We start from the raw sequence: 26,744 nt of genomic DNA on the forward strand, positions 1-26,744 counted from the left end.
AAAAAGATTTTAAAAAGGGTAAAATCGAATTCAACCCCCTCTTAGATTGAGATACTATGCCTCTCATTTCTAACAATTGGCCCTAGAGCAAGGTTATCAAATTTTAATCGATTAAACAGATCTTGATAAGCATTATATCTCAAACTTTCAGAGAAGGGGCTTCCACAAATAGGCCACCTTTATTTGCGAGAGAGAATTATCCCTTTTAGAAAATCAGAATGAAAATCTTCTTGGAATCAGTAGACAAAGGAGTATGGGATGCAATGATAAATAGACCCTTTGAACCAATCAAAGTCTAGAAGGGAAAAACCATGATTAAGGATTTTTTTGAATAGACTCCTGATTAAAATAGAAGAGCTCCTTATGATGTTAGAGCCAAAAACCTTATCTCTTATGCACTTACTATTGATGAGGTTTATAGAATATCTATGTGTGCAACTGCAAAAGAGATGTGAGATGTGTTAGAGGTAACACATGAAGGTACATATGAGGTGAAGAAAGTTAGGAAGAATTCTTTAATCTAAGAATATGAAATGTTTACGATGAAGAGTGGTGAGACAATATATGATGTACAAAAGAGATTCACTCACATTGTAAACTATCTTCTTGCTCTGGAAAAAACCTTTGATAAGGAAGAACTAAACTTCAAGATTCTAAATAGTTTGAATAGGACTTGGCAACCAAAGCTCTATGCAATATCTGAATCCAGAGATTTGACCACCATGAATATGACCACCTTATTTAGAAAATTGATAGAACATGAGCTTGAATTAGGAAGATTGAAAGAAGAAGAAGAAGGAGAGCAAAAGAACACAATTTCTTTCGAGACAGTTGCAAAAACAGCGAGCAAGGCAAGCTCAAGGAGACATGATGCAGAACATGATTTTGAAGCTAAAATTTCTTATTTTAAAGCAATGAATTTTATGGTAAAAAGGTTCTCTAAATTCATGAAGTTCAAAAACAAAACTAATTTTGACCTTGTAGGAAATACAATGACCAATAAAAGGAAAGGAATATCAACTGCTGCACCAACTTATTATGAATGTTGTAAAGTTGGATGCATCAAGCCTGAATATCCAGTAACCAAAATGAAACAAAAGCTGGAAGAGAAAAGCAGTCAAGATGGAAGAAATAACGGGAAGAAAAAGCCCTATATAGCTTGGGAAGGCAATGCTTCGAGTTTCTCCTCAAGTGATTTAGATGAGAGCATTGAAAAGGAAACCAATATTTGCTTGATGGTAGGCTCAATATGTTAAAAAAGAAGTGCTAGTAGTTTCGAAGATGAGAGCATAAAGGACAAGTATTATCAATTACTTGTTGCCTTTCAGGAATTACATGAAGAGGCTATGAAAATACAATACCAAATTAATAGGTTTAAGAGTGAAAAGAGATGCCTAGAAGATAGAATAGAAAATCTGCACAAAGAAAATGAAAGCCTAAAATCTGAACTAGAAAGCTTGAAAAATGCACCTAGGTAGAGCACAAAAGAAAGTAAAGTAAGTGTTCAACAGTGTGAGAACTGTCCAACAGAGTTAGAAAGAATTAAGTACCTAATGAACATACTGTCAAAATTCACTTTAGGTAGTTCTAATCTTTAAGCCTTGTTAGGATCACAAAGGAGTGTACTTAATAAGCAAAGAATAGGCTATACAGGTAAGAGCAGTAAAATGAATGCTAGGAAATTCACTAACATTAGCAAACCTTCATCTATAGCTTGCTTTTATTGCAATCATATTGGTCATACATCAAAATCTTGCTATTATAAGAATGTTGGAGTGCCTAATGGAAAATTGAGGTGGATTCCTAAGGAATCACCACAACCAACTAACATTAAAGGCCCCAAATTCATTTGGGTACCTGCACCCAAATTATTTAACTATTTTGTAGGTAACTCAGATGATTTGGAAATGGATTTGTTCAAGGAAAAGCACAAAGCTGAAGTATAACACACAATTCAAGTGCTTATAACACCTTGAGGCCATCAAACTTGGTAACAAGCCTTGGTATTAGTAAAACATGCATAATTCCCATTTTGCATAGACATTTTGATGTGTGTGATGGGTGCTTGTTGCTTGACATGAAAAGATCGAATGAAAATATGCAAAATAATAGTTTATGCGAATTTTAATCAGTCATATAAGTAGTCTATTCGATTAGGCTATTTTCTCTATTTTGTTGGAATTGTGCTCTAGAACTCATACAATCAATTACGTTAAAAAATAATTGGTTAAATCAGCTTCAGGGAGTTGTTTTTTTTTTTAATTTCAAATTGGCTTCCTTATTCTCTTAATCAATTAGGAAGAAACCTTAATCTGTTAAAATTTTCTTCTCTTTCTCTATTGCTCAAACTCGTGATTCTCTTTATCTGTCCAAACAATCATTTCCTTTTCAATCCTCCACTCTCTTCTACATATATCAATTCATCCCTTATTTTGTAAACACCCATGGCTTCTTCTTCTAAGCCTAAGAGAATAAAAAGGGTTGCTCGCAAGACTCGCCCTGCATCTCTAGATGGATGGATTAACAATGAAGAGGCATAAACAAATTTCATCAATTACTGGAGATTAAGGAAGATCATTCCTCACAAATATCTCAACCTCAACTTCTTATGTAGATAAAGGTTTATTTTTCAAGACCGATACCCTTTGTTGAGCTTACAAGAACCTGGTACCCTGATCTGGTAAGAGTTTTCTATGCAAATTTGAAAAATAAGTGAGGGTACCCTTTGTTCCAGGGTTAAAGGAGGTGAATATAAAACTAAAAGAAGATGTCTGGAACTCCATAGCAGGAGTTTGCCTAGGGGGTGAAAAGTCACACCTATGAATTGAAGGTTTACATAAATTTTCTATCTATCAAGCGTGTCTAAGAAATCCTAGACAACCTAGAGATTATTCACTGTATAGGACTGGGGGCATGAAACGTGATGATAAACTGTGTGTATTTAACCACTGAAGACATATGTCTCATTCACGCGTTGAAAAAGAATATGCAAGCTGATTGGGCAACTTCAATTTCAGATAACATGATAAAGGTAACTAGGCTAGATGTTTCTAGTTTATCGTATGCAATATTCATTTCCAATGTCACTGTGCACTTCAATGTTGACGTAACTGATGAAGCATCCCTGTGCTATTACAAAAAGAACATGGTTAACAAGACAACACTCCATCATATGGGTTTAAGAAATAGTGAAAATGGTTAGGTGTTTAAAGCTTAAAGCCAAAATGAAGCAAAAGATGTTAACATTGCAACCCCTACTGCTGATCCATTTAGACCCAAGAATGAATTTGAAAATATATGGTTAGGCAGATTCACTCTTTAACAAACCATCATGCAATATATCAATCAAGGGGTTACAAGATTGATAAGGAGATTGGAGTTATACAATGAAAATTGGGTATGCAAAATCTGGACAATAATGATTATGATGAAGGTGATGAGGCTCATAATGAGGATAATGAGAGTGAAGAAGAAGAGAATGAAAATAAGAATCAAGAAGGATAGGAAATGGAAGGAAGAAGATGAGGGAGAAGAAGATGGTGAAGAAGGAGATGAAGACGAAGAAAATGACAACTAATCTGACTATATAATGTCTATAATAATTTGTTTTGTTTGCTATTGTTGTAACTCAAGCCATAAGGCTTTCAGCTTAAACACTTTTGTTTAGGATATGTCTTTTATCAGAAATACTCTGTTTTGAACAATGTCTTAAATTTTTAATTCTATTGGTGAATCATATGGATATATGTTTAATGTTTAAAAGTTCTATTGATACTGACTATCATGTATGATTGAGTGAACTGATTGGTGCTTGCTTAAATATATTCAACTATTAAGTTTGTTCTGTTATAGAATGGTAAATCTTTTATTTAGCACTTAGTGATATGACTCAATGTTCACTGTTATTTAATGTTCATTCATAGTAGCATAAACTCCTGTACATACTTGTTCTTGAGCTACTAACACTGTTTATTATAGTGAAAGATGTTTCTGCAGGTCAAAACTTGAGTGAAATAGACTCAGACATCATTATGCTTTGTTCAGACCAAACTGCACATTTTTAACAAATTAAACAGATGGTATAATTAGTTAAAAGACCATTTCTACAGATTTTAATCTAGTAAACCCATAATGTAATCGGGTAGGTGACAAATTCTGTTTTTATGAGCATCTAACTATATTTCTGGTCTGCTGCACAAATTTAAGTTGTCATTAAATATCTGTTTTGAATTCAATACACATTATATGTTGGATCTATTACACATTCACATTGAAATCCATAATATATAGAAGTTATACGCATCATATTGATCCAACTTAAGCATATACATTTTGCTGCATATATCTGCTGCCATGCATCATATTTTCTACTGCATAACAGATGATTTTTATGCTATTATATACTCCATGCATAAATCTACCTTCTATACTGGATACGAGTATTGAAAAATGTATTTGATAACATTGCTATATCATGTGTCTTAAGAAAATTCTAATTTGATACATGTAAAATTACTCTGATCCATCAAGTTGGAATAATAATTTTGAGTTATTCCTTATCCTGGCATACTTCATAAAATTGCTCACACTATTCTATAGTGCTTTAACTCCTTTTGATAAAGGGAGCATCACATACTTCATTGGTTTGTAAGTTATTTCGATGTTCAACACATGTGAATTCCATTATAATTGATTGTTCTGTCATTTTTTGGTAATGTCCAAAGGGGGAGAGTAAATGAAAAACATAGTTTTTTGTTGGTCATTATAAAAAAAGGGGGAGATTGTTCATAAGGGAGCTTAACTTCTTTACATCTTTATAAAATCGTTCACTTTCAAAATCTTTTTGCAGAAATAGAATGATCTTGAAATCTTTCTTGCGCGGTAAGTAAAGTATGTATGCAATGAAAATGTAAAGAGATAAGGAGAGAACAACAAACACAGTTTTTATGCTGGTTCAGCCTCAATGCCTACATCTAGTTACCCTTCCAATCAACCACGGATTGAAGAGTATTTCACTATATTGATCAGAGTATTACAACAAAGGTTTTACAAAGCTCTCTCAAATGCAAAGACCTTCCAAACTCTCAATCAAATATAGAAACAAAATACACCTACACACACAGAACCGCTTGTCCTTGTTGATGAAACCCTTTGAGAATCCCCTCTCAAAGTTCAAGAGCTTCTCACTCTTCTTCCTGACGCGCACATCTAGGGAAACAAAAAATCAAAGATTGCAGATACTTCTTCTGATCAAAACAGATACAACTGTAGTAGTGCTAATGTGATCAGCCAATGTAGTCCACAAAAATGCCTCTCAAGAATGCCTCAAGATTCTTCAAATTCTTCAAGTTCTTGATTCTTGGAGCATATGTGCAACCTGTAAAATCTCTTCTCACGAGAATATCATATATGAAAGTTTACAATTGATCAAAAGTTACAGTATTGCCAACAGTGCGTCAATACATAGTTTTTATCAGTTCAGACGCAAAACAATCGATTATGTTACTTATGTAATCGGTTACATTAAAATAGATGTAACAACATTCCAACAAACTCAACTCTTAATTGAATGTTCAATTAATGTAATCGATTTGCAATAAATTTTAGTCAAACATATTTAAAAATATGACCGTTAAAGTAGTTATGACTATCATGAAATTAGTTTTCAAAACATAATAGACTTAATTGATTACACAACATATGTAATCTATTAAGCTTAACACTTTAAACAGATTTTGAAAACTTTTCTTCTCAAAAACTCATCACAATACATTTGAAAAAGATATATGCAAACACACGAGTTTTAATTGATTTAACAACTAATGTAATCGATTCAAACTAGCTGTTTGCCACAGTTAAAAACATAAGTTGTCTGATGACCTTAATTGATTACCACAACATTGTAATCGATTATGTCATGCAGATATACTTTTGTGCTTATGGTTTTCATTACACAGAATCATATAGTGTGCGTATGGTTTTCATTACACAGAATCATTGTAATTGACACATTATATGCATTTATCACAGTAAGCATGTACATATTCCACATATGTTTAACACAACACAGAAACACTTTTTGTTGTGACATGATAACATTCATGTGTTGCTATTAATGTGTTGTCATCATAAAAAACAACATAACAGGGATTTTGTCTAATTATCACATTGCTCCCCCTATCAACAATCTCCTCCTTTTTTTGATGATGCACAACTATGAATAATAAAACAACCAAGAGGTAGAATACACATTCAAAAAATTGTTTCACACGGTTTCAAACATAGACATATTGACACATATATGTCATACACATTGAACTATCTCATTCAATATTCAATTATTTCTCCCCCTTTGGGCATTAGCAAAAAAAGGATTTATAGCAAAAATGTAATTGAAACATAGAGATATTGATTTACACAGAGATGCATCAACACATATTATCAGAAAAATATGATGCTCCCCCTATCATCAATATTCACATGATTTTAGTTTCTTCCCCTTTTTAACATGTGATCAAAACATGTAACAAAATACAATACTCCCCCTATCGATATGCATATCAAATTTTAGTATCAGAGTTGCATGATAGGGATATAATAGAGTATGTATCTTTCAAACATCTTCAAGCAGTGTATCAAAAGTATATTACAAATATCAGAGCATTTCAGATAGAGCTTGATACAAAACATCTTGGTATTATCATCCATAAACTCATACCAGATTCACAACGAATTTCAAACAATGAGATTTATGATGAGTAAACACACATGAAATCAGAAGTCATGGTTTAAAGTAAATGTTTCAGCAGTTTAGAAATTTCAAACCAGTTGACGAAATTTAATCGATTATGAATCTCCCTTAATCGATTTGGTTCCGTAGTGCATTTTGAAATATCCCTTTCATCGTAGTTATCAATCAGCACTCCTGCATAATCTTTTCATCTCAACTAAATTGAGCATTAGTCCTCATGTAGTATAAATGTGAAATAACCATTATCATAGATTAATTTATAATATGCAATGTAATTATGTAACATTGAAATGTTCAACTGCAATCATACAAGTGATATAATCAGATTTAATTAACTCAGCCAATTCAATCAATCAATCACCATTCACATATTTCATACCAAAAGATAATTTCATTAATATTCAAAAGAAAGGGTATAACCAGAAATCAAAAGATGACTTAAGAGCCACTGATTACAAAACAAAATAGAAAACAAAGAAAACAAACAAAAATAGAACACAAGATTTTAATTCAAATTTATCTACTTCTACACTCTTTTCTTATGTTTATTTTTTCTTCATCTCACAGATCAACATGTCATCATTACTTTTATCTGCCTCACTCTCTTCTTCATGCTCTTCATCCTCTTCATCTTCATCATTTGATGCATTCATCTACAAGTTTTCTTTTATATCATTGATATCTTGACGAATGGTTTGACATAGGACGGATAAAGAGTGCATCTGCCTCACCATGTTCTTTTAAAATTCAGAGCGAGGTCTATATGGTGCTGATGATGCATTTGCAGCTTCTTCTTCTTCCCCAACATGCTCATCCTTAAACAGCCACCCATCTAGACCATGCTGGAGTCCCATATGGTGTAATGTAGATTTTTCAATCATATTACTTTTCCCGTATGATTCACATGATTTGTTCACACACTCCACACCAAAATGTATCAGCACTTTGGAGATGAATACACATTAAGGCAAGCTTGCAAACTCAAGCCTTGTGACTTTTAGGATGTTTTCAGACACAATAGCTGCCCAATCTGTTTAGATATTTTCTTTGAGAGCATATAGAAGGCACAAGTCCTTAGTTGTTGCCTGTGCACGATTGCTTCCTCTTGGCATCAGAATCCAAGAGATGATGAAGGCACACAGACGATCATCTTTCTTCATTCCGCCTATTCTGTAGTAGGAGTAATTCCTCACCTCATCTGGGTTCCTTAAACAATCTTGATATACAGTGAACTTGTTGGAACCTTCCATGCCCAAATGGCATTACTCATCTCTCAGTCAAAAATCGACAATTTCTATCCAAACTATATTTGTCAACTTTATGTCTATTCCTTTTACTCTGAAACAAAGTGCTCCATCACTAATCTTTAGATTTGAGTAGAATACTTTGACCAACTCTGGATACCAAGGATCTACCCTTTCTACAAATTTTTTCAGCCCTTGCCTACCAAGCGAGCTTTGAAAATTAAATCCTTCTCTTTTGAAGAAATTCAGCTTTGTGTATTTGTGAGGAATTATTTTCCTCATTTTCTAGTTGTCGACAAAATTGACTTGCGCACTGTCATCACTAATCCAACCATCAAGATTTGCACATCGAAATATGTTCTTCTTGCCCAAGGTCCTGACTCTTTTCTTTTGTGAAGACGAGGATGCCATAATCTAGTACTTTGTATAGACGGGTTGCAAAGTGTATTAAGAGAGTAAGATTTCAGAGTTGTAGAGAAAGTAAGAGTGGCAAATTTCTTAGATTGGGGCTTAAAATACAACAGATTTAATTTTGGAGGGGAATTTAAACTTTGAGTTTACACGCAAAAATTATTTAATTAATTGCACAGCACACACATTAATTTTTGCATCAGGCCCATTTAAAAGCTTTAGAAACAGAAAGCCCGGATAAACCCTTTTAATCGATTTTATTAATCTTGTAATCGATTTAGTTTTGTATCACAGTTTCACACAAAAACAGAGAAACATAAAAAATATAATCAATTTCATTAATAACATAATCGGTTAAAATTCGTTAAAACTATTTTTCATTCAAATTTACGAAATAGACAAGTGAGCAACACTCATAAACATCAATATACATTCACAAACAGAAACAATGATGCATGAATGCATGGATTGACAATGTTACTCAAGAAGTTTTCATATGTCCCATTGCAATTCATCCTTGAGCACTTGTCTGCTACTTGATCAGCTCACTTCCCTACAAAACTTTCAAATGGTTTTGTTGTAGGTACCCAGATGAACTTGGGGCCTTGTTTGTTAGTCACAAAAGGTTATTCTTTAGAAACCCATTTGTATTTTCCTCTAGGAACACCAACCTTCCTATAATAACAATTTCTTATAGTATGGCCAATAATATTGTAGTAAAAACAAGCAGTGGTTACAGGTTTGCTTAAATCAACAAATTTCTTAGAATTGATTCTTTCATTCTTAGCCTTATAATCAATTCCTTTCCTATTTATAGCTCTGCCCTATGACCTCAACACAACTTCTAAATTATCTCTACCAAGAGTAAATTTAGCTAATGTGTTGGTCAGGTATTCTATTTTTTCAGCATGAGTATTGCAATTTTCACAATCTTTTTCTACAATCTTAATTTCAGTTTTAACATTATTAGCAGATTGCAAAGCAATATCAAGTTCATTTTTAAGCTTATCATTATCATCCACAAGGTTATTGATTTGATATTCAAAGTCCTTTCTTTCAAAGTTTAATCGATTATCCTTGTACTGCAGTTTCATTGCCTCTCCATGCAACTCCTAAAATGCGTCTAGTAGAAGATCATATTTGACCTCGATTGACTCATTCTCGAAATTGTCGTTGCTGCTTTCAAAACATACAGAACCAACCATGAGATACAAATTTGTCTCTTCCTCTAGACTCTGATCATCATCAATGCAGGAGTCCTTGCCACTATTCTCACAGACAATATAAGCTTTTCTCTGTTTGCTCCTCCTCCTATCTTGAACGTATTTTACATCAACCTTTTGGTTGATCTTCAAGTCTGGACAATCCAGCTTGATGTGTCCTTCCTTCCTACACTCATAGCAAGTGACAGTAGTGATCTTTTCATTTCTTCTTCCTCCTTTTGAGTTTCCTACAAAGTTAGTTGCAGCATTTCTATTTTTCATAAGCTTAGTAAATTTCTTTACCATCATGTTCATAACTTCCTTTTCAGAAATGTCTGCTTCAGAGTCTTCATCTGACTCAATCCTTCTAGAGATCTTCCTTCTAGTAGCTTTGAGGGCAATGGACTGTTTCTGCTAAGTCTCCTCTTCTTCCTTCAATCTCCCTAGCTCCAGCTCGTGTTCCCTAAGCTTACCAAAAAGTGTAGCCATATTCATAGTAGTTAAATCTCTAGACTTAGAAATGGTTGTTACCTTTGGTTGCCAAATCCTATTGAGACTCTTTAAAATCTTGATATTGATTTCCTCCTTCTCAAAGACCTTACCGAGAGCTATCAAGTGATTTACAATATGTGTGAACCTCTTATGCACATCATAGATTGTCTCTTCTATTTTCATTCGGAACATCCCGTATTCTTGCACCAAGGAATTCTTTCTTGCTCTCTTACTTCATCCGTACATTCACGTGTTACTTCAAGTACTTCCCACATCTCTTTGACACTCTTGCAAGTAGATACCTTGAAAAACTCATCAATAGTAAGAGTAGAGGATATAACATTTCTAGCCTTAATATCATACTGTGCTCTTCTATTTTCCTCTTGACTCCACTCAGAAAAAATTTTCAAAATAGGTTTTCCATCAATCAATTTGGTGGGTTCAAAGGGACTATTAAGAACAACATCCCATACACCTTTGTCCACTGACTCAAGAAAGATCCTCATTCTAATTTTTCAAAAAGGGTTATTTTCACCCGCAAACAGAGGTGGTCGGTTTGTATGCACCTTCAGCAAAGTTTGAGAAACAAAAGCCATTTTAGGATCGAATAATTGATTATACAAAAAGGGTAATCAATTTCTTTTTCAAATAACTTTTAAAAACTAGATCTGGTGCCAATTGTTAGAAATTATGAGTATGCAATGTATGTATGCAATGAAAATGTAAATAGATAAGGAGAGAAAAACAAACACAATTTTTATCCTGATTCGGCCTCAATGCCTACATCCACCCACCCTTCCAATCAACCACAAAATGAAGAGTATTTCACTATAATGATCAAAGTATTATAGAAAAGCTTCTACATAGCTCTCTCAAATCCAAACACCTTCCAAACTCTCAATAAAATATATACACATGCATACACAAAATCACTTGTCCTTGTTGCAGAAACCCTTTGAGAATCCGCTCTCAAAGTCCAAGAGCTCGTCACTCTTCTTCCTGACGCACACTTCTAGGGAAACAACAAATCAAAGATTGCAAAGACTTCTTATGATCAAAACAAATACACCTGTAGTAGTGTTAATGTGATCAGCCAATGTAGTCCACGAAAATTCCTCTCAAGAATGCCTCAAGATTCTTCAAATTCTTCACGTTCTTGATTCTTGGAGCATATGTGCAACCTGTAAAAAAATTTCTCACGAGAATATCATATATGACAGTTTACAATTGATCAAAAGTTACAGTATTGCCAGCAGTGCGTCAATATATAGTTTTTATCAGTTCAGACGCAAAACAATCGATTACGTTACTTATGTAATCGGTTACATTAAAACAAACTCAACTCTTAATAGAATGCTCAATTAATGTAATCGATTTGCCATAAATGTTAGTCAAACATATTTAAAAATATGACCGTTAAAGTAGTTATGACTAGCATGAAATCAATTTTCAAAACATAACAGACTTAATTGAATACACAACATATGTAATTGATTAAGCTTAACACTTAAACAGATTTTGATAACTTTTCTTCTCAAAAACTCATCACAGCACATTTGAAAAAGATATATGCAAACACACAAGTTTTAATCGATTTAACAACTAATATAATCAATTCAAACTAGTTGTTTTGCCACAATTAAAAACATAAACTCTCTGATGACCTTAATTGATTACCACAACATTATAATCGATTATGTCATGCAGATATATTTTTGTGCTTGTGGTTTTCATTACACAGAAACATATAGTGTGCATACAGATATAATCACAATAGTATGCATAACCAACACAGTATGTCCACATATTCCACATATATGCATTTATCACAGTAAGCATGTACATATTCCACATTGTTTAACACAACATAGAAACAATTTTCTATTTTGACATGATAACGTTCATGTGTTGTTACTATTAATGTGTTGTCACTGATAACGGTTGAATTTACCGTTATTTACTACTTAATTTTGATACTAAAAACACCCTTTTTGACTTAGAAACTTGTTTTAACTCATGTTTTTGCTTTAGTTTTGTGAATAAGAGAGTTGAGGTTATACTTGATGATTTTATCACTTGTAGGCTATTGGAATGATTTGAAAGAAGAGTTAAAGTACCAAATAGTTGGAATGCAGAAACGTCAACAAGAATGCAGAAAACTCAACAAGAGTGTAGAAAAGTCAACCAGAGTGCAAACAAGTCAACCAGAATGGAGAAAAAGGGCGTTGAGCGTAGAAAAAGGGCGCTGAGCGCCAGTTTTCTTTCCGCACCACGCCTGGGCGCCCTTCTAAGCTGACCCTAAGCTCAACTTTTGACCCACATACCGCTGAGCGCCATAAGTGGGGCGCTGGGCGCCAGTCTTGTGGGTTTGGACCCGTTTTCTATTATTTTTATGTTCTCTTTAAGAACTTGCACGTTGTCGCAACCGGAATCGCGACGGGACGACGATCCAATAAAAGGAAGAATAATATATTGAAAAAGAGATTTTGGAGTCGCCACCATAGTTTATTCTGGAAAACTACGGAAAAACCATAAAATGATAAGGCATGGTCAAATTGAACCAGATTCTTGGTTCGGGAGTCGGTTACGTGTAGGGAAGGTATTAGCACCCTACAACGCCTGCCCTAAGGCAGTACCTTTAACTAAATGCGCGAATGTGGATGTGGTTTTCAAAATGTTTAACTTTCCATTAAAATAAAACTCAAAAGAAACAAACAATATTTTTAGCTTTTTTTTGGGCCCGACAAGGATTGACCTTGCTCCTACGTATTCTCATGTGAGAAATCAGGGTTACGTAGTTCTTTTAGAAAACTGCTTGAAATTTGTTTGGAAAATGTTTGAAAATTTGTTTGGGAAATTGTTTGGAAAATGATTTGGATTTTTTGGGAGAGTGAGCCTGACAAGGACTGACCTTGCTCCTACGTATCTCCACTTTTGATGGAGAATCAAGGATCACGTAGTTCTGCAAAGGCGATATTGTTTGAGTTTGAAAAGTAGAAGTTTTTTAGTTTTTGAGGATTTTTATATTTTTTTGGTATTTTTATTGTTTAGGAGAAGAGGTTTTTAGCACAAGGACGATGCGTGCGATCACACGTGTGCCTAAACCTTTAAAACATATTTTTTTGGATTTTTAATTTTAGAAAAGAGAAAAGGTTTTTAGCACAAGGACGATGCGTGCGATCACACATGTGCCTAAACCTTTGAAACATATTTTTTTGCGTAATGAGTACTAGGCTGATGCGTACGATCGCACGAGCACTCACACGGCTTTTTTCCTTTTATTGTTTTGCGTAATGAGTACTAGGCTGATGCGTACGATCGCACGAGCACTCACACGGCTTTTATTTATTTTATATTTGGGCAATAAGTACTAGGCTGATGCGTACGATTGCACGAGTACTCATACCGATTTATTACATTAAATGTTTTTTAAAGTTTTATATATATTTTTTTTATTATTTACAATTTTTATATATTTTTGTAATTTTTATATTTTTTATTTTATTTTTAGAAACAAACAATAAAAGCTTGAAAAACTATTTTTGGATTTTATGATTTTATGTCTTAAATTTTTTTTTAATTTTTATTATGTAATGAAATGGGCTAAACAGAGGGAGAATTCTCTGCCAACTGTCAGGGGTGTGTATGGAAGATTCAGGTGTAAGAAAGGAAATGACCCAAGGCCCAAATCCTTGGCTTTCTTCAATTGTAGCGGGCCAGGCCCTTTCCCTCTCTTTGCCGGTCCAACACCTTTCTCTCATTCTGGAGAAACATTTCTTCTAGCAGCCAACAACCAAGGACACTTTCTTTCTTCATCCCCGGCGACTAGGTTCGGAGGTGGTGGTGGTGGTCAACTTGGTGGCGGGCGACAACGGTTCGCGGGTGAAGATGAGGGAAAGATGAAAATGAAGATTGGTGATGGTTGGTGGTGGTGCAGTGACGTGTAGTAAGGGATGAAGATAGCGGAAGAGAATGGGGTTACGAAGAAGCATATATTGAGGAGGAAATGGTGAGTTTGTGTGGCGGTGGATGAGGCTGCGATGAAGACTGCTACATGCAGAGTTTTAACGTGGTGGTGCGTGATGGAAGCTTCACGGTGGCTTGCGGTGGTGAGGTGAAGGCGGAGTGGGTTTGGGTTGCAGATGAGCTGAGGTGGGGGGGGGGGGGGGGTCAGTCCAGTGGTGACTCGCGGTGGTGAGGTGAAGGCGGAGTGGGTTTGGGTTGCAGATGAGCTGAGGTGGGGGGGTCAGTCCAGTGGTGACTCGCGGTGGTGGCTTACAGTGGCCATGCTTTGTTCACCGTGATTGAGGCACAAGGAAAGATGAAGTTGGGAGGTGAAGGTTGGCTGGTGATGGTAGCTGCCGTGGTTGGAGGAGAGGAAGAAGATGTGTGTCGTGGTGGCAGGGAGGTTGAACGTAGAAGGAGATGATGAGGACGGTGAGATTGGGTTGAATGGTGGTTTCTGATGGTTTCCAGTGAATACAGGTGAGTAGTGAGAGGGGTGGGGAATTGGATGGAGGAATGGAAGTTGGAGGTGATTACGGGTATAAGGATGGAGATGAATGTTGGGATCCGATTCAGAGATGATGGGTGAAGAATAGGTAGTGGCCGTAAGGTGTTAACAATGGCCGTGATAGTGAGTGAATACGGAGGATGGGCAGTTACTAGTAGCAGTAGGCATAGGGGTGAGGAGATAGATGTTGGGTGAGATAATAAAGAAGATGATGAAGTTGGTAATCTGTAAGGTGGCTGTGGGAATAAGTGTTTAGAGATAAAAATGAAGATGAAGAAGGATGAAGATAAGGGTGATGGCTGTGAGGTGCTAGATGTGAGAGTGATGAAGTTGGTTGTGTATAAGGGTTAAAGGTTCAGTGTTGGAACAGTATTGGAAACGGAAGTGATGATGTAGTATTGGAAACGGAAATGATGATATTGGCCGTATGGCAACGATGAAGATGGATGTTGGCCTTCATAGCCGTGGGTGTCAAGATGATCGTGCAGTAAGAACATACATGTACAAATATTCACAACACTAAGCATCTATTTAACAGCAACATGCAAAACTCAGCAACCAAAGAGACATATTCAAAGACAACGTAACAGAGGCATATTCAAGGTCAATTAAACAAAATCAGAAAAACATGGAGTGGAAGGCATTACTTACCTCTTGGAGCTCCTTTCCGATGGTCTCCTCCTCTCTCTCTGGCTTTCCTTTTTTTTTTTTCAACGAGTTCCTTCCCCAGTTCTTCAAGTGATGTGCCTCCTCCTCTTTTGGATTGACCTCCCCTTTTCCTTTACTTTTTGTGATCGCAGGTGTTAAGATGATGGACGTTGGCTGTGGGGTCCTTTTGAAGGGATGAAGATGTTGTTGCGGAATGATGAGGGAAAGGACGATGGTGAGGGGTTCTATGGGATGGTTCCTGGAAGTTTGAGCTAGATTTTGATGAGTGAAAAGGAAGCACTGGAAAATAGAAGGATTCTCTGAATCTGTGGAGTGATCAAAAGCCCAAAAAAAAATGTTTTCCCCTGCGCCCGCCTTTTCCTCTGCTGCTTGCTTTCTTTTATAGCCAAATCTCAGAACCCGTGAGCCTCCCAATCTGTTCAGAATTCTTCCCGTGATCCTCTTTTCTTTGCATGCTGAGCTACAGTTTTTTGGCCGTGAGAAAATAGGTTGAGGGCCTCCCAATCTTGTCTTCTTCTTCATACGGTGGACACCCTGTGCGTGTGGTTGCTTCCCTTTGCATTATTTCTGATTTCTTCATTTTTTACTTCATTATTGTTGCATGTGGGACACTCCAATATGTGCTCATTGACTGCCTTCTTGTCAAGTGGTTCTTCCATGTCATCAAAACACCATTTTATTCTCCTTCTTCCATGTCCCTCCACCTTCACGTGCATGTGCTGACCAAACTGCATCCACTTACACGTGTTCCTGGGAAAATCTGCTTACTGCTGTGTGTGTCTTAGAGCTGTTGCTCTAGACGTGAAAGAGTTGGAGCATGGAGGTTAATGATGATAGGTGGGAACCTCTACTGTCAGACCAATAAAAACGTTTGGACGCACGGTCAAATACGGGGCCAGCTACCAAAACGAACGACCATTACAAAGATGAACGAATGCTCATATTACATGACCGAACGCTTAGAATCTGATACAGACCGAACGCTCGGCATGGACGCTCGCTAAACCGAGAACCAACCACATTAAGAACGAACGTTCAAATAGTGGAGACCGAACGTTCACAAGGTAAAACAACTGGTCCAGGTCTAACGCTAACCAAAACAATGAACCGAACGCTCGCAGTCTAAATCGAACGCTCACAATACAGAACCAAGATCGAACGTTAAAACTCAATTTCCGAGAATAAAAAGATTAAGGACGAACGTGTAAAATGAACAAATGGCCGAACGGTTGATGACAAACGTCCAGAGGAAATGCCGAACGGTTGAACAGTGCAAAGGACGAACGGTCACTGTTTGGACGAGCGGCCACAGCAACAGTGGGGAAGGACGAACGGTCACTGTTTGGACGAGCGGCCACAGTGGGGAAGGACGAACGGTCACTGTTTGGACGAGCGGCCACAGTAACAGTGGGGAAGGACGAACGGTCACTGTTTGGACGAGCGTCCACAGTAACAGTGGGGAAGGACGAACGGTTACTGTTTGGACGAGCGGCCACAGTGGGGAAGGACGAACGGTCACTGTTTGGACGAGCGGCCACAGTGACAGTGGGGAAGGACGAACGGTCACTGTTTGGACGAGCGTCCACAGTAACAGTGGGGAAGGACGAACGGTTACTGTTTGGACGAGCGGCCACAGTGGGGAAGGACGAACGGTCACTGTTTGGACGAGCGGCCATAGTGACAGTGGGGAAGGACGAACAGTTTCAGCAACAGTAAGAAAGGACGAATGGTCACTGTTTGGACGAGCGGTAACAGTGGGGCAGGACGAACGGTCACTGTTTGGACGAGCGGCCACAGTGGGGAAGGACGAACGGTCACTGTTTGGACGAGCGCGAGATCATAGGGGACGAACGTCTGATCCCCTTTTTTTTTTTTTTTTTTTTATTATATATATATATATATATATATATATATTTTTATACACACATTTTTTTAATTTTTCCTTTTATGAGGATAAAACAATAAAACAAATTATTTAGTCAATCCGGACGAAATTGAGTGTTGACACACGTCCTAGGGTTTGTATCTTTGGACGAAATAGGCTCAGAAACACAATTTTCACTCCCTTGAAGGAGGATTTGGATGCGGAAGCTTCTATCTTCAATTTCTAGCTATCTTTCATTCTTTTTTCATTGTTCATCTAGTTTTCCATGTCAATGGTGAACTAAACTCTATTTGTTGTTGGGGATGATGTAACCTTTGTGAACTCTCATGTATTGAATTGATTCTTGATATTATATGCTTCTTTCATTAATTGTTAGGATAATTCTTCTTTGCGTAATGCTTGCTTCGTTTAACTCATTCTTTAGCATGATGTATGATTTGCATGAGTACCGGAAGGTAGATTACAATTCATGATATGGAGAATTATTCCCAGAAGTAGTATTGCTCAGGAATGGGGGTATGAGTTTTGGTTGTTTTAAGCTCCTGTTCATAATTAATTATTAGGAATGCTAAGAATCGTATGAACTAATAGTTAAGGATAAACTTTCTTCACCGAGGAATCAGGTTTTAAGTGTTTTAGAGAGTGACATTGACATTAATAAAGAAGTAGAATTCGCATATACATGAGAGTAAACAAGGTGAAATCTAACCCCAACAACATATTCATTCCATAATATCAAACTCGTTCATCTTTGCACTTTTGTCCAATTGATCAAATTGCATGCATATTTACTTTTCAATATTTGCATTCTAAACCTAAAAGAGTTTGTTTTCAAGTTCTATTTAATCAAGAAATCACATAACTGTTTAGGCCGTGAGTCCTTTGGGATACGTACTTGGTCTTATCATTTTATATTACTTGATACGATTCGGTACACTTGCCGGAGTCTTAACAGTCCCCATAAAAAACAACATAACAAAGATTGAGTTCAGTTATCACATTGCTCCCCGTATCAACATAATTGATTACATAAGTGTAATAATCTGTTAGATTTTATCAGAACACTTAGAAAGCTAAACAAGGACAAATCACTTTCTTATAGTCGATTATATAAGTTACATAATCAATTAAAACTGAGAGGAAGCCATAATTTGTTATATAAATAGCACATTCTGTTAAGGATGACTAATGGATGAATAATATGGCTAAATGTTGATATAATCGATTACATAAGTTTGATAATCGATTAAAACAAAAAGAATAATCTAATCCATTACACAAATAGCCTAATTTGTTAAGACTTTTAGAAGTAGCAGTTATAGGCATAAGAGTTCAAATAATCGATTACACACATGAGATAATTTGTTAAAACAGAAAGAAAAGAAAAGCATGAGAAATTACACAAAAACATAAGCATAACATGACATAATTTGTTAAAAGCTACTTTTCTAACATTTTTAAACATATTATCAATTCTAAAACACAATTTTCTGTATTTTTAAATGTAACTCTTATTGTGAAGCTTTGATTATTTATTTTTCTTTTGAAATCTTAAATTTAATAATAATAATAATAATTTAAATAAAATAATATTAAAAACATAAATTTTAAAGTTTAGTTAAATAATTTTTAGTTTTACTGTCTTTCTTATACTTTTTTTCTTATTTACTTTTTCTTTATTTATTCAATAATGCATTAACATATTCATTTAGATTTTTTCATTATAAAACATGTGGGTATACCTTAAACCTGCCAGTCAGAAGTACTACATTTTTGTGCTTTCAGTTAGAGGTGTGCGTAATTGATACTGAGGTTAGAAGATGCCTATAATATGAAAAGACTACACATACATACAAATAATTTTTTTTTATAAAAATAATAGTTTATTGAATTAGATTTATCCATTTATTATTTTACTTTACTGTGTATTTTACGTATTTCCTATGTATACCTTAAGTGAACATGTGGTTGCCAACTAGGCTATTCAAACAACCATTTTATGTCTTGATTAGAAAAAAAAAATCTATTTTCCAATACATAAGCATACTGCTATTATTTTTAAGAAATAAAGGCTACATATGTATCTATTTTTACATATGCCCTAAATAGTTTTATATCAAGCCCTTTTTACAATTATGGTTCACTTTTTCCATGTATTACATTGGTCACATCATAATTGCAAATTTTTACATAAATTGTGATGTCTACGTAACAAATAGGATATATTTTTCTAAAAATATAAGATTTTTTTAAAATAGACTAACGTGCAAAGTGCACTATTTGTACCTAAGGGCATTTGTTTTCAATAGATTAAATCATTAATTTTTGTAAAAATAAAATTAATTATATATATAATTTAAATTAATAAATAATATATATATATATATATATATATATTACTTATTTTTATAATGAAATGATAGAGATTAAAATTATAAATTTTAAAAAAGAATTTAGATATATAAACTAAAATAAATAAAAAATATTAACAATTAGTTTTAAAGATGAAAATAGGTTAAAATATATATCCATATAGAATAAAAATAATAGGTTTAATTGCTTCCTTTGTCCCCAGTTTGGTTGAATTGTGTCAAATTCATCCTCATTTTTAAAAAAGTTTCATTGTCGTCCTCACATGGTATAAAAGTGTCAATTGAATCCAAACATAGAAAAAATTTGTGTCAAAGTAGTCATTTTTCCTATATCTCTGTGTCTTCCTATATCTCTGGAGCTATGAAAAGCCTTAAATTGGATAAGGTAAAATGAATATCTGTACTTGATTGTATGAAAGGAAGACACAGAGATATAGGAAAAATGACTACTTTGACACAAATTTTTTCTATGTTTGGATTCAATTGACACTTTTACACCACGTGAGGACGACAATGAAACTTTTACACCACGTGAGGACGACAATGAAACTTTTTTAAAAATGAGGATGAATTTGACACAATTCAACCAAACTGGGGACAAAGGAAGCAATTAAACCAAAATAATACTAAAGTCATAAGAAAGGTCTCACTATTTACTACATGCTAAAATTTAACAACATCAAATTCAATCCAATGTCTAAAACCAATAGGGACTAATATAGGGAAACTTTGTTAACCAATTAATAAGCACAGTAAATTATATATTTATTCCAATATTAAAAGATTAAGAATTTAGTTATTACATTTTTTTTCTTTCCTTAAATAAATATAATAGAAAAAATTAGGAAGCTTCGTGGAAAGTGCACCAAGCTGCTGTGCTGACAACCCGACATGCTTATTTATAATATTTCTCTTCTGTTGTGGCTAACTATCATCACATACTCTCATTCACTCACTCGGTTAGGTGCCACCTTGTCTTCACATAAAATATTTTTTATTCATTCAATTTTTAATTTTCTTGTTATTTAGAAGTACAAAGTTTTCAGGTATTGAAAATGGAGGTGATGGAGAATGGTGGTGCAAACATGAAGGGGTTGTTGAACAAGGAGATGAGACATGGAAGAACAGCACATAACATGTCATCTTCTTCACTGCGCAAAAAATCTGACCTAACTCTTGTGTCTAAGGTTAATTTTGGTCCTCTAAAAGACATGTTGGTGAACATTCAAGAGGTTGTTCTGGGAACCAAACTCTCTATTCTCTTACCAGCTGTTCCAATTGCCATTATTGCTCAATGTTATGGATTTGGAAGAGTGAGTTCTCTTCTGGTTTTTCTGTACATACACCATTTTTCACCTGATGAGTCTGAATTATTATCATCTGTGTAAGTGAACAACATTGTATGTTTTATAAATTATAAAATTTAAACATATGTTTCCTATGAAATTAGCATGATGTTCCAACACTCCTTAATCTCTCTTGAACAACAAATGCTTCTTCTGTCTCATGTATGGTTGAAAAGAAACAAAAGCAATGCATGAATGGACATGAACACTGATTATTTCAACTCCATTTTTTTAATGTAGAATGTGAATAAATCAGTGTATATTCTTGAATTATTACATCATTACATTTCAATTGATTTAGTTAAGTTTTATTAATTATTCCTTTTTATAAATTAAAAGGGTTAAAGATAATTCAAGTTTCATGAATTGACTCTCCAGATATGTAATTCTTCTCTGGTCGGTACAAAAGGTACAGGAAAGGTACAGGAGTTCAAAGCTTAAAACGACACATGGATTGAAAGTCAATTTTTTTTTTTTAATTTCAATCCAATATATTTTTATCACTCATCTTCCTTCACTTGTGCTACATGTCCTTTTTAATAAAATTATTTTAAGTATATACTTTTTCAGTCTATGATTATATTCACTCAAATCATCCTTGTAAGGATAGAGAATGACCGCTCTCCTTATCTACTACTTTAAAAATAATTTATATTATTATTTGAAAGATTTTAACCAAGGTAATCCTTTAATACTTATTTATTTATATATATATATATATATATATAGATAGATATTCATTAAAAGTTTTTTTTACTACTTTTAATAATTAGTTTTGTATGTACGTCAAAGATCCCAATGTGTTCATGATTTAGAGTACTTTTTTGTTTGAAGGAGAAAAATAATTAAAGTATCTATGTGGTGATAATATAGACAAACGCATAATTTTTGTTTCTTTTATAGAAAAGTGTCCTATTCAGAGATTGGATTATCAATAATAATCACTTTCTTTTGTTGTCTACAGCCTTGGGTTTTTGCATTGAGTTTATTGGGGCTTACCCCACTTGCTGAAAGACTCAGTTTCTTGACAGAGTAAGAAAACCATAATACATTAATATTTTTTTATTATTCTGTAAATTTTTCTTTACCCTTTTAATGTTTGTTTACTGATTCTCCTTTCATTCACTACCTTGGTATTGGGTACTTCAAAATTTGCAGACAAATTGCTTGCTACACTGGTCCCACAGGTAAGTGGGGAATATCCATAACTGTATGTTCTACAAGAACATGTTCTTTCTTTTAAGGTTTTTCAGTGTCAGTGTACTATCATGTTTTCTTTAATTTGGACTAAATATGAATGTCACTTTATAATCATAAAAAAACAAAACAAAATTACAATATTCCATCATTCTTCTTTTTTTTTTTCCATAAATTATTGATCTTTTCTAGCCAATATTTTCTCAATAAAAATAAAGCTTTTATAAAATGTAAGAGTATATAATTGATTGCCATGATTTACGTCTTACTTTTATGTTCTTTTTTGTACAGTGGGAGGACTTATGAATGCAACATGTGGGAATAGTACAGAGCTCATTATAGCAATTTTTGCCCTTAGCCATAATAACATTGCTTTGGTCAAATATTCTCTTCTGGGTTCTGTAATTTCTAATCTTCTTCTGGTTCTTGGAACCTCTCTATTCTGTGGAGGTCTTGTAAACCTTAGAGAGGAGCAGAAATATGATAGAGTAAGACTCTTCAATCCATTCAAGAATTTTAGGTTTAATAGTTTTTTTTTTCTAATATTTGAAGATTCCTCAAATTTTTTTTCTTAATTTAATTTTCATTTTATTTAATAAGAGTTAGTGGAATTCATTCCATTAAATTCATATTAATACTGTTTAAAATATGAATAAGTTTAATTTTCTATTTACAACAACTGTTTCTACTCTGTTGGAAGACAGTCTGATGAGGTGAATAGAAACAGAGAATAAACTACTTAAAATTCTTTTCAAAGACAGCTGGATGGGGTAACAGAAAAAAGAGAATAAAGATTTGGAGAAGTCTATAGTTGTCATATTCCAAACAGTGTCCATACCAATTTAATGAATGAAACCTAAATACAATGGAAACTGAATTGAGGAATAAAAATAATTGAGGGATGATATTGAATAAAAGGACCAGAAATTAAGCCACACTTGTATACATGAATTGCCTATCTTCTTTTGTGGTGAAATAATGACGAGAGAGTTGATTGTTTTGCAATGTTTCTTGCAGAGACAAGCAGATATAAACTTGCTTATGCTGTTTGTGGCATTGCATTGTCATTTGCTGCCAATGCTGTTCCATTATGCTGGTGTCTCAGAAGGTGTCACTGCAGAATCATCTCTGCAGTTGTCAAGAGCTGCTAGCATTATTATGGTGATAGCATATTTTGCCTACCTTGTGTTCCAGCTTTGGACTCACAGACAACTATTTGAAAACCACGATGTAAGCTTTCTTTCATTTTGAAATGATGAAGCTAATATTGATTTTTCTTCATGCCAATATGTAAATAGTAATTGTCATCATGCATCTTGCAGCAAAATGAAGAAGAGGGTGACACTGATTCAGATGCAGCAGTGATAGGATTCTGGAGTGGGTGTGTTTGGCTGGTTGGGATCACTGTGATCATTGCAGTGCTTTCTGAATATGTGGTGGAAACAATTGAGGTAATTGACTTTTTTTTGCTTTTCTGAGAGATGGAAATAAGTTATAATATTTTGATAACAATACATCAGTTTATATAACAAATTATCTTAGCTACTCTTTTTAAAGTATTTATCATCTATGACAACCTGCGATTAATGTGAATGTGTTTTCTTATCACTGTTTTGGTGTCTGAGTATCATAATCTGTTATAATATCAGCTGGTAGTGATGAAAAAATATGTGAAATTGAACAGGATGCATCTAATTCATGGGGTTTGTCTGTTAGCTTCCTCAGCATAATCTTGCTTCCAATAGTTGGTAATGCAGCAGAACATGCTGGATCAATCATATTTGCTTTCAAGAACAAACTGGTATAAAGTTTTATGAAATTTTGATACTTTTCATTTATTACATAAATTGCTTGAAACTATGATTCTAATCATTTGTCCACATTCTTATGTGTTTAATAAATGGATATTGTTTTATAATTTAAAATCTAGTTTAATTTCCTGAGACTAACATAATGATTTTACTGCAGGACATTTCTTTGGGTGTTTGTCTGGGTTCTGCAACTCAAATTAGCATGTTTGTGGTAAGCATATACGACTTGAAAACAATGAATATTTAGTTGGATAAATAAAAAATGTCACTAAACAAATGTTATTACTACAATGTAGGTTCCCCTTTGTGTGATTGTTGCTTGGATTCTGGGAATTGAAATGGACCTCAGCTTCAACCTCTTAGAAACAGGTTCACTTGCTTTGGCAATAATAACCACAGCCTTCACATTACAGGTATAATAATTACATAAATTATGTATCATCATTTATGTTGGTACAGCAGAATCATTGATTAAACATATCTTCCATTGAAGGATGGAACTTCTCACTACATGAAAGGTCTTGTGCTATTTCTGTGCTACATTATCATTGGGACATGCTTTTTCGTACAAAGAACACCTTCTGGTAAGCTTAAGAAATATTTTCAATCTATGTATTTATGTACTGTCTGAAATTATAATTCATGTATAAAGTTTTGTCACTCGTTTTCCCAGACAAAAATAATGCTTCCAGCATAATGCTCAAATCAACAAGGGAAGCAGTTTTCAGCGTTTAAATGGTAAATCCATGTTGTCTATATACATGCAGATATAATCTTTTTGGGTGCATTCAAAGAGTCTATGAAATTAGCTATGAGCATTTGATTGCAGGCATTTGTGGTTGTTTTTGGTGTCTGAGATAAAGAGTTGGAGCATCCAAACTTTCAACAAGATTCAATGCATTTGTTATCTGTTCATTAATCATTCCAAACCAAAGAGATGAACAAGTTCTGCATGCAGTATCTTTCAATCTCTTTGGTTGTTTCTGTATATAGTTCTCTTCAAAGGATTTTCTTTTTCTAGATTTCCATTGCATAATGTAGTAGTGATAGAGTTGTGACATCATAATGAAATAAAATGAGAATTGTTATTTGGAATATGCGGTCGCATAAGAAGGTGTTGTAAATAATTTAAATGTGAATTTAAATCTTAAATTAGGTAGAAATAATAAAGTTAAATGTTATATAAGAAAAGATATTTATTAATGTAATGTCTGAAGGTTTTCTATTAAAAGTCATGTTAATTTTTATTTGGATTGGGTTCATACTACATTTATGCAATAGGTGTTTCACCTTGCACCTCCAAGATTTCAATGCACCTCCAACTTCTAAAAAAATTCACTTTTAATCTTAATAACTTTTTTAATTTTTTCTCTTTCTTAATTATTTAAATCAGTCTACACATATGCATTTCGAAGTTCAATTTATAAATTCTTTTAAATTTCATTTTTAGATTTAAAATTTAATGATAGTCTAATTTAATTTAATTTTTTATTATTATTTAATATAAATTTATATCTTAATAATTATTAAAATATAATTTCTATTATTATAATAGTTATATTAAAAATAATTAAAATAAAAGTAATAATAATGAAAATAAAAAATAAAAAATAAACCTATAAAATCTGATTTAATATATTTAAATATATTTAAATATATTAAACTATATTATATATTAAATTAAATTAAATAATTATTAAATATTAAATAAAAATAAAATTTTAAAAGAATTTGTTTATCTCATATCCAAAATCGGTAATACATATTAAAGGATTGCGATATCAGATAAATAACTTTTTAAAATATTTTTTTATTTCAAAATTTCATTTTTATTTTGTTTAATTCAAATTTTAATATTATTTAATATATTTTTATATTTTAATAATAAATAAAATATAATTCATACTATAATAAGAGTTATATTAAAAGAAATAAGATAATTAAAATAATAATAATAATAATAATAAGTAATATTAAAATAAAATTTGATTTAATTATATTTAATTAAAAAAATTTAATTATCGGATATAAAAATATGTTAACAGATATCTCATAAACAAAATTTTTAAAATTTTGTTTTCCATTTGAAATTTAATAATTATTTAATTTAATTTAAAATTTTAATATTATTTATAGTATTTTATATACTAATAATTTCTAAAACATAATTTATATTTTTATAATAATTTTATTAAAAAATTAAAATTAAAATAAATAAAATAAGAGTGATAACAATAAAAGTGAAAAAAAATAAAAATAAAAATTTAAAATTAGATATATTTAAATATATTAAATTGTTTTAAAATATTAAATTAATTTAAATTATTATTAAATTCTAAATAGAAAACAAAATTTAAAAAAAAAAATTGATGATCGGACCGATTAATAAATATTTTTAAATTTTTTTACTAAAATTTTAATAATTATTTAATTTAATTTAATATTTTAATATAATTTAATATATTTAAATATATTCAATCAGATTTAATATTATTATATTATAAAACCTCAAAAAAGTGTATTTTTAGAAATGGTGGTAGTCTAAAAATAGTGGGACTTGATTATTTTAATATTAAACAGTTTTATTATAAATAATTTTATTATAAATGAGAATTTTAAAATGTACCATATGTCTAGAAACCACTTTTCTAGAGTTATCTACATTCTCTCTAAGAGTTCTAACTCTTGAGTCATCTCTTTGATCAAGAGGTACCTAATGGACCACGACAACGAGGTCTACGTTTACCCGATCAGTTTCTTCAATAGAGCAAGTAATGTAAGGACCTCATTTTCTTAGTGGTGGGCACACCCACTTCTTGCATGATTGGAGTGGAATTATTGGGGGAAGGGA

General features: G+C 33.2%; 1 protein-coding gene across 2 annotated transcripts; it reads left to right on the top strand.

Moving 5' to 3' along the window:
* The first annotated feature begins 20,425 nt into the window (after positions 1–20,425).
* On the top strand, positions 20,426–24,988 carry LOC108347675 (vacuolar cation/proton exchanger 3). 2 transcript variants are annotated; one of them, XM_017587071.1, is made up of 13 exons: positions 20,426–20,503; positions 20,586–20,852; positions 21,850–21,917; positions 22,044–22,072; positions 22,374–22,570; positions 23,100–23,312; positions 23,405–23,533; positions 23,767–23,883; positions 24,051–24,104; positions 24,190–24,306; positions 24,387–24,477; positions 24,567–24,631; positions 24,723–24,988. In XM_017587071.1, the coding sequence occupies exons 2-12, from the start codon at positions 20,595–20,597 to the stop codon at positions 24,626–24,628; spliced, it is 1,335 nt and encodes a 444-aa protein (XP_017442560.1). In that variant the 5' UTR covers positions 20,426–20,503; positions 20,586–20,594; the 3' UTR covers positions 24,629–24,631; positions 24,723–24,988. The 2 variants fall into 2 exon arrangements, with proteins under 2 accessions (XP_017442560.1, XP_017442561.1); XM_017587072.1 differs by having other exon boundaries at positions 20,487–20,498.
* Positions 24,989–26,744: the final 1,756 nt, after the last annotated feature.

This window comes from Vigna angularis, chromosome 9 (assembly GCF_016808095.1).
Source record: "Vigna angularis cultivar LongXiaoDou No.4 chromosome 9, ASM1680809v1, whole genome shotgun sequence".
Taxonomy (NCBI): Eukaryota; Viridiplantae; Streptophyta; class Magnoliopsida; order Fabales; family Fabaceae; genus Vigna; species Vigna angularis.